The sequence below is a fragment of the Cylas formicarius genome, unplaced genomic scaffold (genome assembly GCF_029955315.1).
Source record: "Cylas formicarius isolate icCylForm1 unplaced genomic scaffold, icCylForm1.1 PGA_scaffold_10__41_contigs__length_53128322, whole genome shotgun sequence".
In the NCBI taxonomy this organism is placed as follows: domain Eukaryota; kingdom Metazoa; phylum Arthropoda; class Insecta; order Coleoptera; family Brentidae; genus Cylas; species Cylas formicarius.
The window spans coordinates 8,873,893-8,892,202 of NW_026844214.1; the positions used below are offsets into that span (position 1 = coordinate 8,873,893).

The 18,310-nt window shown below is 33.4% G+C and overlaps 1 protein-coding gene across 4 annotated transcripts in view; it reads left to right on the forward strand.

The window, feature by feature from the left end:
• LOC132701785 (transcription factor AP-2-epsilon) overlaps positions 1 to 18,310 on the forward strand; it is a 63,266-nt gene that overhangs the window by 33,814 nt on the left and 11,142 nt on the right. For 3 of the 4 annotated variants that reach the window (XM_060669970.1, XM_060669980.1, XM_060669990.1), the window contains exon 3: positions 16,143 to 16,463. In XM_060669970.1, coding sequence (XP_060525953.1) covers positions 16,143 to 16,463 — 321 coding nt within the window. Of the gene's footprint in view, positions 1 to 14,040; positions 14,189 to 16,142; positions 16,464 to 18,310 lie in introns of those variants that run through there. The other variant, XM_060669999.1, reaches the window with a different exon arrangement.

The following is an 18,310-nucleotide window of genomic DNA, read 5'->3' on the forward strand; positions in this document are numbered from 1 at the left end:
TTAATTTCTCGGCAGTAAAGTTCGAAAAACATAATAGATATGACTACTTTTACAGCTGAGATCTTAGATGTACTGGGTGTGACTCCGGCCATACCTATAATCAGCCATAAGGCGTAAACGTAAGATAATACGTGCAAAAACGTACACGCATCTCGGGTTTACGATAGAATTCAATTATTTAGAACTAACTTCCGTAGGATTTACCATTTAATATTGCATCCATGAAGGAATTTATTTTGCTAAGATTAAAATCGGCTTATAGATATCCGCGGAGTATATTAGGATTTTTTAAACCAAGACAAGACAAGACTAATCCGATTAGTGTATAATGTAAATAAATTTTTGAAACGCCATTGATAGAAGAAGAAGTACAAAAGAATCAATGCCAAAATTTAACCGAAAAAAAACTCAGTAGATTGAAAACCATTTTTTATGAAAATAATAAAAACAATTGGTACGTATGGAAATAAATAAATTTTTGAAACGCCATTGATAGAAGAAGAAGTGCAAAAGAATCAATGCCAAAATTTAACCGAAAACAAACTCAGTAGATAGAAAACCATTTTTTATGAAAATAATAAAAACAATTGGAAACGTATGGAAACCTTGCTTCTCACTATTTTTTATGAAAGTAAAGTGAAGTACTTAAAAAAGCCTGCAGACATTTAAAAACAAACTAAACGAGCTAACAGATAGATGAAGGACGCACAAAGGGTCACTTTAACACTTCAGCATCTTTACCTACAGTCGCGAATCACTTCGGACATTTCCTGTACATTAATCATGGGTTTGGGAGCGATCCGATGTTTTCGGTAGGTTTTAGTCATTTTGACGTTTATCAGCGCTGACGGCCGCGGTCGATATCTTTAAGTGGATGTATCCGTGCTGTTTTGCAAAAATGTATCCAAAGCATTGAAAAAGTATAACATGGAATACCTTGTTAATAGGACTGCGGCAAATAACGAATTCTTATTCAGGAATAATAAACGCAACTATAGCAATTTTTATAATGTTTCACCGTGTTTGAAACATCTTTGACTCTGGTTAGAGTTTGACATTTTTTTTTGTTGGAAAGATATCTCAAAACCGCACTAAAACCTTCTTATTACATCAACCTGAAGTCATGGCTATCTAGGATTGATTTATTATGTCAAATATAGAGAAGGACTATTAGGAAGTTCTTTAGGAATAAAGTGTCAATAAATTCTTATTCAGGACTACATAAAACCTAACTTCGTCGGCCTTGTAAAACCAAGTTTACCATGCAGAAGCGAATATTCGACAGTGAAATTCACTCGCTAATTTATATTTTAATTTTGTTTACATCTTTCAAGTACTAATATTTATTAATGCTGTTGTTTTAAGATGATATTAAAAAATAACTTTTCAATGTAGCCTCCCAGCTACAAAGTGACTAAAGGGAAGCCGAGTATTTATACAAGCTTCATACTCATGGATTTATATAAAAACAGAAATCAGGTTGGAAGACCATAAATTTGGAGCTTCTGTGCTTAAAGACATCATCAAAAAATTATCTGTAATTTAAGAATACTTTAACTAGTATTTTTGTCTTGTCTTTATTGTACTCAAATAAAATATGTACCTACTAGACAGGACAGTTACCACTCAAAAAATCAAAACAATACTTAAAACGGTAATATCTTATGTGGTATATATGTAATAACGCATCGAGTTTGTGTATAATTAAAATATGTAAATATGATTAAATACTATTTCCAGCAATAACGAAAACTGTTGATTGCATTTTATTTGTATTATATGATAATTTATTTAGTTGTCACAAAAAAAAAAATGTGTCGCTTAGTAAGTTAAGATTACTTACAAGCACATTTTAAGTCTTTTTTTCAGTGTATGGGCATTAGAAAAAATTTGTAAATGCGTTTTTCGAAAAAATTTTTAAGAATTTCTAATAACCTAAATTAGATTTTTACAAATATTCAAAGTAAATATCATCAAATCATAGTATGTAAATAATTAAACAACAAGAACACCCAGTTCTTCGATTTATATAAATGAGCAAAAGAAAGACAAGAAAAAGGCAAACCGTCTTTTTCTATTGTAATTTGCCTTCAACAGTTTTACAATCATGATTTGACAACTTGAAACGTGAAATGTCATTTCAAAAACCGAATGCATTGTTGCTTACTTACATTTTCCTTACAATTTTGCATTTTTACGTATAAAGAGTGGATGCCGCCTCATACATGGCCAAACAAGTTTCCCGTTGTAATCGATCATTGAAACCAGATTAGGTTTGCGTTACGGTGGTATTAATTAACAACCAAATTAATATCAAAGGAAAAATATAATGGGTTGTATCGGCATACACATCGATACCACGAACCGCTAATGAAATACCAACTTACACCTATAGGAAGAATTACGTAATACCTAGTTACCGTTGGTAAATTAACAAGTTTGAGGTACTGGCGTTACTAAAATGATCGAATTGTCTCCCGGAGAGCGACGGCTAATAACCACCTTAATTTTGATTTTCAAATATGATATGCGCATTTCAATATTTTATTTACAATAAGCGCGGCTCATGATGCATAAACAGCCTCAACAAATAACATTTCGCCGCAACGCTCATTACGTATTTATCATTCTCACACTCTGTGTATTATTTGCATAATTTCTCAAAACGATTGAATCCGGACAGAACTTTGCCGCTCGTGTAGATGCGTTTTCCACAGCCACATTCCGAAGGATAATTTGCTGCAAAATTTCCGATTTACAAACAAAATATTCTAACGTTGTTTCCATTCGATTCGAATCGCAAGTATTCAGTAACGTCGAGACTACGTTCTTTTTGCTCGTTTCGCTCCGATAGATACCTGATTGCGTATATCTCGCCGTTATTTTTCCAGACACATCTTTTCCAAAAGCTGAGATCGGCCAAGTATTTTTCTATCGATTAAAAAATTTGTTATTGGTATGTATAAGATTTTCGAAAGCTCTATCTTTAGGCTTAATCCCCTGGCAAAACGGCTAAAAATGTACAAGAAGCTAAAAATGTACAAGAATTATTTTATTTATTTTTATTATTTTATTATAATTATTAGAAGAAAAAATGATATGATTTTGAGGTGGGCCTGCTTGTCCCAAGGGGTCCGCCTTACCCCACCCTCCCTACGCGTTGGATTAGACTTAAAATTAATTGAATATAATTATCTTTATTTATCCTTTACGAAATTCGGATGAATAGGCATGCACCGGGCAAAACAGGTTTATAACACTGTTATGAACGTTTTCACAAATCTCGTTGCTTTTATAATAATAATAAAATAAATAATAAATAAACACATTCATTTTTAATATGCTTTTTATACAAGGGTCTCCAAAGTTAGCAGCGTATATTATAAAGTTATATATAAACTAACTGAAACTGTTGTTTTTTATCTGATATATATAAAACTATAGCTTGCTCGAGAGAATTACACCTTATCTTTATAGACCTCAAGAAGGCATATTTTATGATACCGTGCCGACAAATAAGTTATGGGATGCTTTGAAAGGAAAAGCAGTACCAGTGATGTACATAAACGCAGTGAAATTGGAAAAGAAACTTCTCAAGAATTTTTGGTAAATAAAGGCCTAAGACAGGGATGTTGTATCTCTCCCACTTCATTTAAAATTTACATAGATAAGGCCTCAAATGAGTGGAAACGAAAATGCAGTAAAATGGGTGTAATGATGAATAGTGGTCAATCTACAGTCCATTATTTGCAGATGATCAAGTAATATTAGCAGAAGATGAGGACGATATAAACTATATGTTTAGGAAGCTTGTAGAAGAATACAAGAAATGGGGCCTGGAAATAAATATGCACAAAGCTCAGTACATGGGCTATTGGAATAAACGGACAAAATTGACACACTGATGTGGGGAATATTAAACATACAAACCAGGACTATAACATCGGACGGAAGAGACGAAGTGGACGTGCAAAACAAAATTAATAAAGGAAAAATTGTTATACGTCAATTACACCCAGTGTTATGGAATGACCTAATTTCCCAAAAACCTAAGAGATGAATGTTTAATTGCTTTGTTCAAAGTACAATTACGTATGTCAAAGGCTACGTACGTCAAAGGCTATGAAAGAAAAGGTAGCTTCTACAGAAATGATGTATTGGAGAAGGTGCTGTAAAACCACATTAATAAACAAAATAATTTTTTTTTAACAGAATGAATGTAGAAAAGAGTCTATTAGGTACTATTGAAGAAAAACAACTAATCTGGTTTGGACGGTTGAATGAGCAAAGACAGAATACCCAAAAAAATTTATGAATGGAGGTCACCACAAAGAAGGAAAAGAGGCAGACCACGGAAAAGCTGGAAGGCAGGAATTGATGAAGCTATGCAAAAGAGAAGTCTCACAGAGGATATGTACAGCGATCGATACGCGTGAAGGTGAGGATGTTGAACTCCGACTGGAATTCTGCAGACCAAGATGATATCCCGGAATATATTGCCATCACATTATATATATATATATATATATATATATATATATATATATATATATATATATATATATATATATATATATATATATATATATATATTTTTTTTTTTTTTTTTTTTTTTTTTTCACGTATTGATTCACGGATGGAAAATTGTGATGACACTATATTCCGGGATATCATCCGTTCGCTTGTTGAACTCCGACTGGAATCCTGCAGACGTTTCGCCAAAATCTCACTTGGCATCTTCAATGCTCGCGCTGCGAGTGTTCGAAGTGTTTTCGGAGCGCGAGCATTGAAGATGCCAAGTGAGATTTTGGCGAAACGTCTGCAGGATTCCAGTCGGATGAAAGATTTGCAGGATTCCAGTCGGATGCAGGATTCCAGTCGGAGTTCAACGAGCGAACGGATGATATCCCGGAATATAGTGTCATCACATTTTTCCATCCGTGAATCAATACGTGAGAATATATATATATATATATATATATATATATATATATATATATATATATATATATATATATATATATATATATATATATATATATATTATAACTGACTGAAAGACCCAACGAATGAATACAAAAAATTGCAATATAATGGTAATGCAAAAGTGCAAAATAAACTCAATTTTCAAAATATTTTTTCTTGATTTCTTTGCTGTCATACTACTAGCTTGGAAAAGCGCAATTTTTTAACTGATTCCGTAGACTACTTCCATTATAATGCTTGATTATATCGTGTACCATTTAAAACTCCTAGTTGTTATGTAACAAAATTTTTTGATGTGTATATTTTTTAATTTTTAGTATTATTAAAATGTATTTCAAACCATATGGGATTGGCAGCGATAGCTCGTCCGCATTTGCATAATCTTTCCGATTAACGATGTTGTGAAGTGAAACTGCATGAAAAAGTATAAGAGGTACAGAGAGTAAAATGAATAATGAAAAAACAATTTAAAGATAACATTAAGGCTTTGCCATTTGCCATAGACATAAACCAACAATGAAAAATTTTGCTTTTAACCATGTTAAATATATTTCTATTTTAATAATAAAAAAAAATCTATAATTTCGTCATTGGTTTTTCCTTTTTATATAAAGTAATTCCACAGTTCCCTTTAAAATACGTAGCGATCAATGAGAATACACTTTATAAATAAATTTTGCTACTTGTCTTGTGACGTACGTTTAGTGCTTTTTCTTCTGATATCGAATTATAGATATGCACAAGAAGCCCGGATCGCATTAGAACGTTGTTCAGAGACCTTTCTGTCTATTCATCTATCTTTTATCTTTTGGAAGGCCAATTTCAAATAATTTCATTCGTTAATTATGCGGCCCGGCGATTATCAGATCCATGCAGGCGGCAGTACGGGTTGACCCAGTTTACATGGACGTCAATAAACCGGAATCGACATTGGATTTCGATCTTCGTTAAGAAGGGATATCTCATTACGTAATGTTCATGTGTGTATTGGGGCCTCAATTGCAGATCTTAAGATTTACGATTACATTCATTAGAAACTGTGACAAAGTTAGGAAAGGAAGAGTTACTCAAACCTTTTGATAGTCAGCAGCGCCTGCTCTAACGTTAAAGCCAAAGTGTCTTTTGGTCGGGTTTTAACGGCTTTATTAACCCTTAAAAAATTAAAAATCCGATTGCTCTAAACCCATACGGTAATATCCCGGAAATATCCGAAGTGACTCGGACCCGTGGGAAACGAAACTGACGTGGTAAAATGATACGTTCCTCATTCTAGATCGGCGTTTAATTAGTTATTTTACAGAAGGGAGTAGAAAGACATAATTAAAAATAAAAAATAGTTGAGGTAGAATCTATATTATCAGCACAGAAAATTTTATTATAGGTTAGTAAAATCGATCTACCGTCTTAACATATGAATGAAATGAAACCACATCTTATATACAGTATAATATATACATATGTTCATTAAAAATAGGGTATATCGTCACTTTCTTAGTTTCACATTTGCCAAAACAACAAGGTTAGTTTGAAAAAATATATATTTTCACCAAATACATCAACATAGATTTGTAACAACCGTTGTATTTAAATGGCATTGCATTTTATGTTAACTGAAAGGTCACGTACAATTTTATTATTCTCAATCTTATATTAATACACCGTGGTTAAAGGTGAATTAAAAATAAAGGAAATTCACGATAATTCTTCATTTCTTTCTAAATAGATAAAATAAAAACAAAGTTTAAACGAAATAAAAGTATTGGTTATAAAAAATAAGTAAAGTAAAAAACAAATAAGTAATAGACGAAATTAAATCATCGTCTCACTTTGCCTTTACGACACGGTTTCAACGATAAGTCGTAAATAATCTACATTACAAAATATAGCCATTTCGTCGCCTTATAGACCAGGAAATTCGATTTCCAAAAGCTAATTTTCTCATCAATCACGATTTCTCCCCATATTTTCCTTACAAATTTGTTGCCATGCTAATCAAAGGGGAACTAACTGTTTATTACCAAAGGTTAGATAACGCACGGCCAATGAAAATGGAACGGAAATAAAGAATTACGCATTGCCTGGCGTCGGGAGAAACTGTTTGCTAAACGAGCACCAATACCGTGCACTGAATTATTTTTAACAAGGCTACACCCACTCGTGACGCAATCTCTTGTGTGCACTAGCGTTGTGCTTCCGTCAGCAACCAAGCATTAACTGTACAAAGAGTTTAAGTGAGGATTCTGATTTTTCATTGCCAAGTTCGCAGAAAGAAACGGAACAGAATAGAATAGCATAGATTTTATTAGCGTAAAAAATTATACAGTAATTTTGAACATAATAGTAGTGTTGGGGCTGGTCAATTGGCTAGTCAAATTCGATCAAAATATTTTAAATAACATCTTGCAATTGTATGTGTATTACCTATCATTATTTAATAATAATATATATTCTATAATTTATTTATAACCCTCTTCGCAATTCGGGGAATCCCAATAAAAATATCCTCTCCATTTAGTTCTTAGAACGATACGACGACTAATTACATGGGTCTGTACTCTAGTTCGGAATAACCGCATAGTAAAAAAAATTGGTAAATGCTCATATAAACAATGTTTAAATAAATATCGAGTGGTATGCCATAAAAGATTGAACTGAGGTGGCTTTTACTTGATGAAAATCCATTTAACAAAATAAATAAGAACTAAAAGTTCAGATTTTCACGAACACCGTGTCTTTATCAAATGTAATATTTACAAACTACCTGCTACTATATATACCGAAAAATGACAATAAAACCTTAATTAATGTTGTTGTGAGAATTTAAGTTTAATAATAAGTTAAATAATTGTTGTAAAAAATGTGCTTTTCTGTGTTTAAGTGTGTAGCATAATTATAATCTAGACTATTGTCTTTAAACGCTCTTTTATATTCGTTAATGCTTTTCTTGAAGGATCTACCTGTTTGTCCAATATAATTTTTAGGAAAAGATCCGCATTTCAACCTGCAGACACCTGATTTTTGAGATTTTGGACATTTCGTTTTATTGTTTTTTAAAAATTTTCCTATTGTGTTGTTAGTTTTGAAAGCTATTTTTAAGCACATTTTGACAAATGTTTTGAAACTTTTTCACTGGGTTTTCCTATGTATGTAATTGTTTTAAATTGTTCGTGTTCTGTATTAGGTTTCGGATAAATAGAGTTTACTGTTGTCTGGATTTGTATTTTATTTATAATTTTATCGATAATGGACAGATCGAAGCCATTGTTCAGTGTAATTTGTTTAATAATAATAAGTTGTTTGTTGTAATTTTCTTTTGAGAGTGGCGTATTAAGAAGTCTGTTTATAAAAGAGTGAAATGCAGCCATTTTGTGTGTATATGATTTGAGCAGTTATGTATGACTGTGTCCGTGTGTGAAGGTTTATGGTAAATGGAAAAATCTAATTTGTTTTGCGTTTTCGTAATAGTTAAGTCTAAAGTTAAGTCTAGAGTTATCCTGTTCAATCTCGATAGTAAATTTTATACGATTATGTAATGAGTTAATGTAATTTAAAAAATAATTCAATTGTCTGTCCGTTCCAACAAAGCAAGCGAAGACATCATCCACGTATCTATACCAACATAGAAAACTTCTACTTAAAGGATGTTACATCAAGCATACTAGAGCATCCAGAACATTATGCTACACACTTAAACACAGAAAAACACATTTTTGACGACAATTTTGATATTTTACATACAGGCACAAAAAGTAGAAAATTAAATTTATTGGAAGCCATGGAGATTAACAAAATGAGACATTCAAATGTATTGTTTAACGATCATTTGGATTTGAATACCTCTCCATTATTAAACTTAAATTCTCACAACAGCATTGATTAAGGTTTAATCGTCATTTTTCGGTAATTACCTTTGAATTGAATTGTTGTCGAAACAATTGTCATGTGAATATATATAATTTCATGAAAATCTGAACTTTTAGTTCTTATTTATTTTGCCATAAAAGGTAGGTTTTTAGGAGCAATTTTGCATACAGATGTTATTATAAAGATACTATAAAGATATCTATCACCGATCCTTGAATTCCCACCACATTCCATGTAGTTTTGGTTTGATAAAACTGATAAAACAAAATTAACAAAGAACTCACGCAATAACTGCCAAAAATAAATATATCGTCGAATGAGGCAGTAAAATATGCGTGGAAATAACTGTTTAAAATCTTTCATCATATAAATCGATAAATTCAAGAATTTAATGGCCCCAGATACACTCACTACTGTTAGTCTTGATAAAACTTATAATTTACGTTTTATAGTCCTGCAATTCTAATTAAATAAAAATCGGAATACCGCGCAATTGGTTTTCAAATGGGTTGATGTATTGATAGATCATTTTCTACGGCCTAACTATTATTTATTTTATAGTCGATCTTATTATATACATAATTGCGAAGCATTTCCTCAATAAAATTTCAAATACGTTTAATTTATTTAGCACTACAAAGAGATAAACTAGGAATTAATATCGCATGCTCGTTAAGCATGAAAACTGAAAGTTTATACTCACTAAATCGTCTTAATTAGTGCTTATATTCTTTCATTATATATTGACAAATTAAATTAATTCGACAGCTATGGACGCTAAAGGTTTTACAATTCCAATATTCCACAAAATATTAGATCTATTTGCTTTACTACAACAAAGAATTATATTAAAAAATAACATTTTATTCAATTGTACATTGTGTTAACTCTAGACACCGTCTAAGAACAAGTTGTTGAAGAAAGTAATTACTAATGTTGTAAATAATGATTTGGCTGGTGAGCAGGAACTTCAAACTAACCAAAACTAACCAAAACTATTGAATTCTATTTAATTTGTTGTGTGCTCTTTTACAACTAAAACAATTGTTTATCATTTTGTTTTTTTTTTTTAGATTATCGTAAGCATTTTTTTCCAGACGTTTTATGATCTCCTGTAACGCTGAAACATAATATTGTGCCTGACTGACGAAACAAGGGGCAATAAATCAACATTATTAACAGGCACACATAACTTTTCCAACTATTCAACGTTCATTACAATTTCACTTAAATTGCATTTTAATTCGCCTCATTCCTTGTTTCACTTTTATGGTCCCATTAACATCGTTTGTTTTGCACTATTTCTGAGTAATACACCATTGCCTTCCACAGCCTATTCGACTCGATGATTAATATAGTTGAATATATGCAACTGAACATCTTTTAAGGACTTACTAGGACTATTTATTATAATTTTTATTTTAACTTTACTTACTTTCATAATTTCTTCAAATCAAAAATGCAAAAATGCTATTCTTCAATGCATTCCAAATAAATTTGATGGAGGAATTATGTTGTTGTTATCAATTATAATTTTATATATTTTACCAGTTTTGATTAGAATTTGAATCTATGAAATATAATTTAAAGAATATAATTTTTTATGATTTAACAGTTCTAATCAATGTGAAAACATGTATCTTACTTTATGATACCTAAGACAAGCGTCATTCTAATAGTTTATTTTACACTAATAGGTGCACTCTATTTAAGAAGTTGCACATATGACTTCTGTAAGATCATAATAATCACAATAATTTTAAATTTTTAATTTCATGCCACAAATGGTCCATTTTTGTCCAATCGAACTCAAATTACCTGCAACGATGAAGATTTTGCGTTTTATTTTATAATCATATATCCAACAAATAATGTCAACATCTGACATAAAGTAGTTCAGCTTTTTAATAAAGTCCATCACTTATTAGATAACTCCCGATGTTTAGACGGCATCAAATTAATATTATAGTGGCTGTCGCATCGATCAACAAATTTGAAGATAGAGCGGTATTCTTGATCCAGGGTAATATATTGCACAAACAAGTCTTGAAGAACACCCTTTTCACGCGAATGTGAGGATACGTGTCAGTTTTCATCCAACGTGTTTGATTATTTATTATTGTTTGTAAAATAAACAAACAAACAAACATGAACTGGGAGATAACCTTTTAGGTAAACTGAAAACCACTAAAACTTCATAAGGCACTAAAATTTTGCCAAACATATGGGCAATGGAAAACCACCACCTATTTGATTCAGATCTTAGTGACGTGTGCTATTGGGCCATCTGAAATGATTTCAATCAAGTCAAGTTTGGATAGAACCAAAAAAAAGGTGTAACGAACTTAATTAGTAATTTACTACTAATTTAATTACTAATAGCCACTAAACTTTATATTTTCAAATTTTTCCAAATTTATATGTATAGGCGGGGGTCCTACAGCCTTTGCTAGTTGTCTGCGCTCAATTCTCTCTAAAATATCCAATTTTATGGCTGCTCTTTCTCTACTTGTTTGGTTTGGAATATGTTCCAATCGAGATATTCTCAATGCTCGTCTCAATAATTCCATTTCTGGATGTTATTGTTATGTTATGTTATTACGAAATTTTCTTTTAAGAAAACCTATACTTAAAAATGTATCCACTTCTTTCAAGCGAGGGAGATATTTGGATTATAATCATTATTATTCATTCGATGAGTCTTACTAAATGAAATATCCACGTTCCAGCTGTTACTATTTTATAAAACTCGTTTAGAGTATGTAAAATACAATTCAGTAATACGAGCAGTTTAGAAAAGTAGAGTTTTAAATTAACATCTTGAAAGAATTGAAGTTCCTTAACTTCATTGTAATTTTTTTCAAATAAAATATTTTCAACAGTTATTGCAGCAAAATGTTGGTGCTATCAAATTTTACAAAAGTCGATTAATTTATTCTAGTGGTTATTTAAAGTATCCAGCATCAAAAATATTTTTGGTAAACGTTTAAAAGAACACTTAGATGTGCTATATCAAAATTAATTCTGCTCACAATTGGAAATGAGTGGTTTCAGCTAGATGGCTTTCCACTAGATTTATTAAAAATATTCTTTTTTCCTCTGAAAAGTATAAACTTGTTCACGAATTCCATTATGCCCTCCATAAACAAAAAACAATAATTTTACTTGGAATCTCAATGTTTACATGAACCTTTGACCAGCTTATTCTACCTGTGAAAACACCGATAAATGATGTGTGGTGTGTGGTTTGTGGAGATTGACGCAAGGGCAATATCTTATATATATAAGGTTGTTCGGAAAGTCATTTCGTTTTTTCCCGTCAGAGGACTTAATTACGTTTTTTCGAAACCAACTTCACACTTAAGCCGCATAACCATTATATGTCTTGAGAGCTGATATTGCAAGGCTTGTGTGTGAAAAAGTTCTATTAATTCTACGCAGTAGTTTTTGGTTGGTGCCCTTTTAAATATGGAGAGCAATAAGCAGCATTTTCGTCATATTTTACTTTTTTACTTCAGAAAAGGTAAAAATGCTGTCCAAGCGAGAAAAAAAATTGACGGATGTGTATGGAGAAGGCGTGTTAACAGTACGCCAGTGCCAGAATTGGTTTGCAAAATTTCGATCCGGCAATTTTGATGTCCAAGATACACCACGGTCTGGAAGGTCGGTCGAAGCTGACAAAGATGCGATAAAGGCATTAGTTGATGCAAATCGGCGAATAACCACACGAGAGATCGGTGAGAGATTAAATTTGTCGAATTCGACTGTTTATGGCCATTTGAAAGGCATGGGCTTAACCTCGAAGCTCGATGTGTGGGTGCCCCATATCCTTACGGAGCGAAATTTGTGTCGTCGCGTTGACGTGTGTGATTCGCTCCTCAAACGTCAAGAAAATGATCCATTTTTGAAGCGGATTATTACTGGGGACGAAAAATGGGTTGTATACAACAATGTTAAACGCAAGAGGTCATGGAGCAGAAAAGATGAACCGGCTCAAAGCTTGTCAAAAGCCAACAATCACCAAAAAAAGGTGATGCTCTCCGTTTGGTGGGATGTCAAAGGAATTGTTTTTTTTTGAGCTTTTGCCGGACAATACAACGATTAATTCAGAAGTCTATTGTCATCAACTGGACAAATTGAATGATTCACTTAAAGAGAAGAGGCCCGAATCAATCAACAGAAAGGGTGTAGTGTTCCACCAGGATAATGCGAGACCTCACACAAGTTTGGTCACTCGCCAAAAACTTTTACAGCTTGAATGGGACGTACTGCAACATCCACCACATTCTCCAGATCTGGCACCTTCCGACTACTATTTGTTCCGGTCCCTGCAAAATTTTTTGGATGGCAAAACCTTTACCTCAAATGAAGATGTCAAAAACCACCTGAACCAGTTTTTTGCCAGCAAGAACCAAAACTTTTATGAGAGGGGAATTATGTTACTGCCAGAAAGATGGCAAAAGGTGTTGGACCAGAACGGCCAATATATAATTTAATAAAATATTTATTTATTATACGAAAACTGTCTTTCATGTTCCCCAAAAAAAACGAAATGACTTTCCGAACAACCCAATATTTAAAGTATAATGTGGAAACCCGATCGAGGCTTTATTGAAAGAAAAACATATGATTAGAGCTAATTGGCCACATATAGCAACAGTTATGTGTTTCTATCTAGATGCATAATTTTTATCCATATTTTTTCAAATTTTGTCGATATGTTTATATCTTTCCGAAAAGTAGAAACTGGGATGGGAGAACAATACAGTACTATTTTGTTAATGCTTATATGCTTCTATATTTTTTTCTTAATAAAATGTTTATGCTTCAGTTGCCGTTTCCATTGATTAGAGCGTACGTAACCAGAAATGAAGCCGATATCTAAAAGCTCATTTGTTTAAAAGCTCCGGATTATATAAAATGCGATTCGTCGAATCGTTGGTGATAATTCGCTAGCCGCACGCCAAAGACCGTCATGGTGGGAGAATATTACTCGGCAATAATCGGCTCCACGTGCTTTTATCCTCGGGGCAACCCGATAGTCATGGCATCCTAGATTACTCGAGGTGCTGATCTGTTGAATGAGTGACGCCGAATTATGTGCAGCGCGGTCTAGTGTGACGGACTTTGATTATTTCTAAGAGCGTGACGTAACGACGCGACCCGACGCAACACTCAGTTTCAAACCGTAACTCGTCTGGTTTATGGATGTCTTTATCGTTTTATGTGAATTTCGGCATTAGTTGTGCTTTCGATTGTGATTCTTATCTGTTTTAACGACTTCCTTAAAATTGTTTTTGTGTTTATGAAGAATGACAACCTAAACGATATTAATTTGGTAAGTGAAAAAACTGGCGAGCATTTTCGCGGTCGTTGTTACGTTAAGATTCAAATAAACTACCTAATTAAAATCGATTTTGTCCCGGGAGGTATCTTAACTTAAATAGTACGTCCGTGACTTTTTAAAAATTTGTATTATCGTATAAAGTAAAAGTACAACTTTTTCGACTCTTGCTTTCATCTCATGACATTGACATTGACATAACGTTGTTTCTTAACATTTCGATTCTTGAATTCAAGTAATACACTAAAACACTTCACTTTCATACTTTGCCTGTCTATCATATAATTCTCCCAATTTATTTCGCAAGTGTTAAGTGTTAAGTTTGTATTACTTGTTTTTTATACCTCTAATAATTGTGCAACTCGAATTTAAAAGTAATAAAACTAATAAATCTATTTAGTTGTACTGTGTACGTTGTACGTATGTTATTGTTTGATCATAATTGAGAAAACAATAAACACCAGAACAATTTGGCTTCAAAACAAAATTATGACGCATCCAGCATAAAGTCAAGACACAACACTACCTGTCGGGAGAACGGTTAATAATCATTTTGTTAGTGGCTTGATGCATGCCTTACATCAATTCGAGTTTAGGAATTTTCGGATTAATTAAAATAGCATTGAAAATGACAAAATTGTTCGTTAACTTTAATTACCATAAATAAGTTAAAACGGCACCCGTCTGGAAGAACGCGAGTTCACAGAAAGAAAAAGTTCAAAGAAGTTTTTGAATTAGTGTGAATAACCAATTTTATCGCGATTCCGCTACTTTCCGTGTTTTTTATTATGCATTTTATTTTGAGTTTGTATCCGGCTTCCTTTGATCATTAACTTTAAAAAACAAATAATTTTACCAATCAAAAATTGATCGGTATTGTTTAGCGTACTAATGACTGTAAAAAAAACGGGAAAATCACACCAGACAACTTAAATGGGATTGGATTCAGCGGCAAAAATGGCTCTTCAAAAAATTAATCGTAAACCAACGAATTTGTTTGCGTTAAGATAAGTTGCACTTCACTGTTCTATAGTTAAAGCCTTTCCAAAAATTGTTTGTCGGAATATTTTCAAAAAAGGTTGTTTCATGATTTCATTTACCATATATTTTAGCCATACCAGTCTGCGACGATAGTCATAACCAAGTGTAGCACGGTTACAGCACTTTTGAAAAAATTGCTTCAATTGTTCATATGCGAAAAATGAAAACAAAAACAGTTGCAGTATTCGACTTGAATTAAATGCAAATAGTATATAATACAAAAAGTTTAACAAACGGCATTCTGGTCATGAGTTTCATTTGGCAGAAGCAAGGCTTAGCTGATCGAGTGACTGAAGCGGTTTATCAATGTGTTGCAAGCTATACCTTATGTAGTTTTTGCGTTGATTTTTGCAATACATTCGCTGAGTGACATGTGACATGATCATGGCTGAAAACTACCAAAAACATTTACCCGATTGCTCTGAAATCCGTGACTAAAGTCCCAGGAATGTCCGAAGTGACTCGCAACCTTGAGCAAGAAAGCTGAACGGAGTATAAAAGCAAAATTACCTCAGAAAACAAAAGTCACTATTTACTGGCTCATTATTATGGATATGCCATTATGTCCCTATTTATATATACTACTAAAATGCATTTTATATAGTGGTGAAAGAAACCGTGCATCTGGTCTTGAATTAGCATTTAATTATTAAAACGCGATGAAAAAAATTGCGAACCTTAAATTTTGGATCTTGCAAATCGATGTTCTCTTCCTAATTTCTTTTTAACAACAAGGTTGTGTGATAAACCTCGCTGATAAAGCCACATGACCACAAAATTTAATAACGTAGTTATCCAAAGCTAATCAAAAAACTAGTTTATTATTCTGTTTTTTTAATAAAAGTTCTGCCTTTTGAATAATTATTACCTTTTCTTCAAATTTATATTTTTATTGTTTTTTTTTCAGGATCGTCTGACAGCTAGTGGCCACGGCTCTCTAGCGTTAAGCGGCAGCTCTCCAGGTTACGGCGCTGGGGCGTCCGGGGCAGGTCGGGGGGCGGCTGGGGGCCTTCATCACGCCGCCGCCGCAGCCGCCATGCAACACCAACTGCCCCAACCAGACTTCCAGCCGCCCTACTTTCCGCCACCTTTTCATCACGCTCCTAGTCCCCCGCCGCAGCAACATTTGGAGTACCTGACAGACCCTTACGGTGGATTATCAGGATTGCACCACTACAATCAGTTAGGTTTGAGGCCTAGGGAAGGTGATCCGAACCATTCGCATGTGGTGAGTGGATAATAGTCCGACATAATGCAAGGAATAAAGCTGAGTAGATCGTTCAAAAATGCAAAAGAGAAAAATACGATAATACCTGTTTTTACAATATCGTCATTGTGCTAGTTTTGTTCTTATTTGCATTAGAATATTTATCTTACATTTTAGTTTGCTGGGTTTTTTAATTTCTAATCGAAGAGTAGATCCCGCAATATCTCGAATGATCAAATCGTCAATTTACGACATAGTGTAAAACAATACTTAGAAAATAGAAACAGTAGGGGAACAGAAGGCAAAATGGTACCCTGGACAAACTGAACTTATATTTGTGTGATATAGTATGTCATAGAAGATACAACGCTACCCGCATAAAGCCTTAAGTCTTAATACAAAACATTTAGGTAATTTTTGCATGTTTCGCAAGTAAAAAACGCTTCTTCGTCTTCATCTTCAGCGCCAGCGCAGGAGCAGTTAGCCCAACTTTTATATGTGAGACATAGGACCTAGCCTTCCGTTGACTTTGAAATAGTGATAATACAGATACTGCGTCTTCTTCTTCACTATTCTTATCATATTTGAACACAGCTTTTTCGTTTGACTCGTTGAGCGTTTACTTGCGATATTTTCAATTTAATTTCAAGATGTAATCATAGCGATCTTACCTCTTTTTCGGGTCACCCTTTTTGCTTGTTCCGTTTTTGGTACTGGCATGATTTGTTCATACGAAACGATAAAGCTTTTATTTAAAGAAGCCTGGTAGATGGCGAAGCAAGTGGTTCATTATCGGAATCATCACTTGCGTTCTAGTTCGGATTTGGAGCGATTTAACCATTTCGTAAAAATATCCTTCTGGATCCAGCTACTCTCGTGGCTCAAGATGATCGAGGAGCATTATTCATGATTTCCAGCTTAAATCTTTTTCTCGAAAATACAAATAAGGGTTGCATGTAGCAGCCCTCTGCATTAAACCAAAATACAGTACTTACTAATTGGTCCCTTGATAAACTAACTTGCTTTTAGTCATGCCCGTCTCGCCTACGTTATATATTCTATCTAGTGTTAGTTTATGCTTGTGAATAACTTCAACTTAGAGTGAAAAAAAAACTGCTAACGAGAAACCCGATTAAGCCCCGCAGCTCTGGCAGCTGAGGTGGCCTCTGGTTTGCGAAGTCTAAAATCGAGATTGATTTCGTTTTAAAAAATTATCAAACCAATATCTACTGGCCATTCCCATGCTTGGGTCAAAGCTACGCTGAATATTATTTCATCCTGCCAAGTTGTATGTCAGTTTTCAAAAGCGTTTCCAAATACACCCTTAGTTGCAACTTTAATTATTGCTTGTTTCGTTGATTCTTCTTGAGATTTTTGCATCTCGGTCTTTTTTTTATTTAGTTCTAACCATCTGAAATGATTAAAAGATTTGTTTAAAAAAATTGTATTGGCAAAACGAAACGGGAAGGTAAAATAGACCAAGTGGTCAATTTTGCCCTGTCCGTTTTGCCTTTTTGCTATATACTAGAAAACGGACCTTATTATAGAGGTAAATAGTACAGGCATTCAAATAGTGTTTCATTTTTATATTAAATTCTACCAAATATAGCTTACCTTCTTAAAATTTCGTAGGTCACACTTGCCGGCTTGTTGCTAACTGTCCGAAGCAAAATTTGATGGCAATAACTTTGTAGAGGTGGCGCCACTAGTATTTAAATGATTTTAAAGCACCTTTTTATCTGCAGGGTCCGTTATGCCTCCCTGTCCTCTAGGTACTGGTTCTTAGTTGATTCTACAAGGTTCTGCTGATTCACGTCACGCATACTCAAAAGTCTGGTACCACAAAACTCTAGTGACTACCCGTTTCA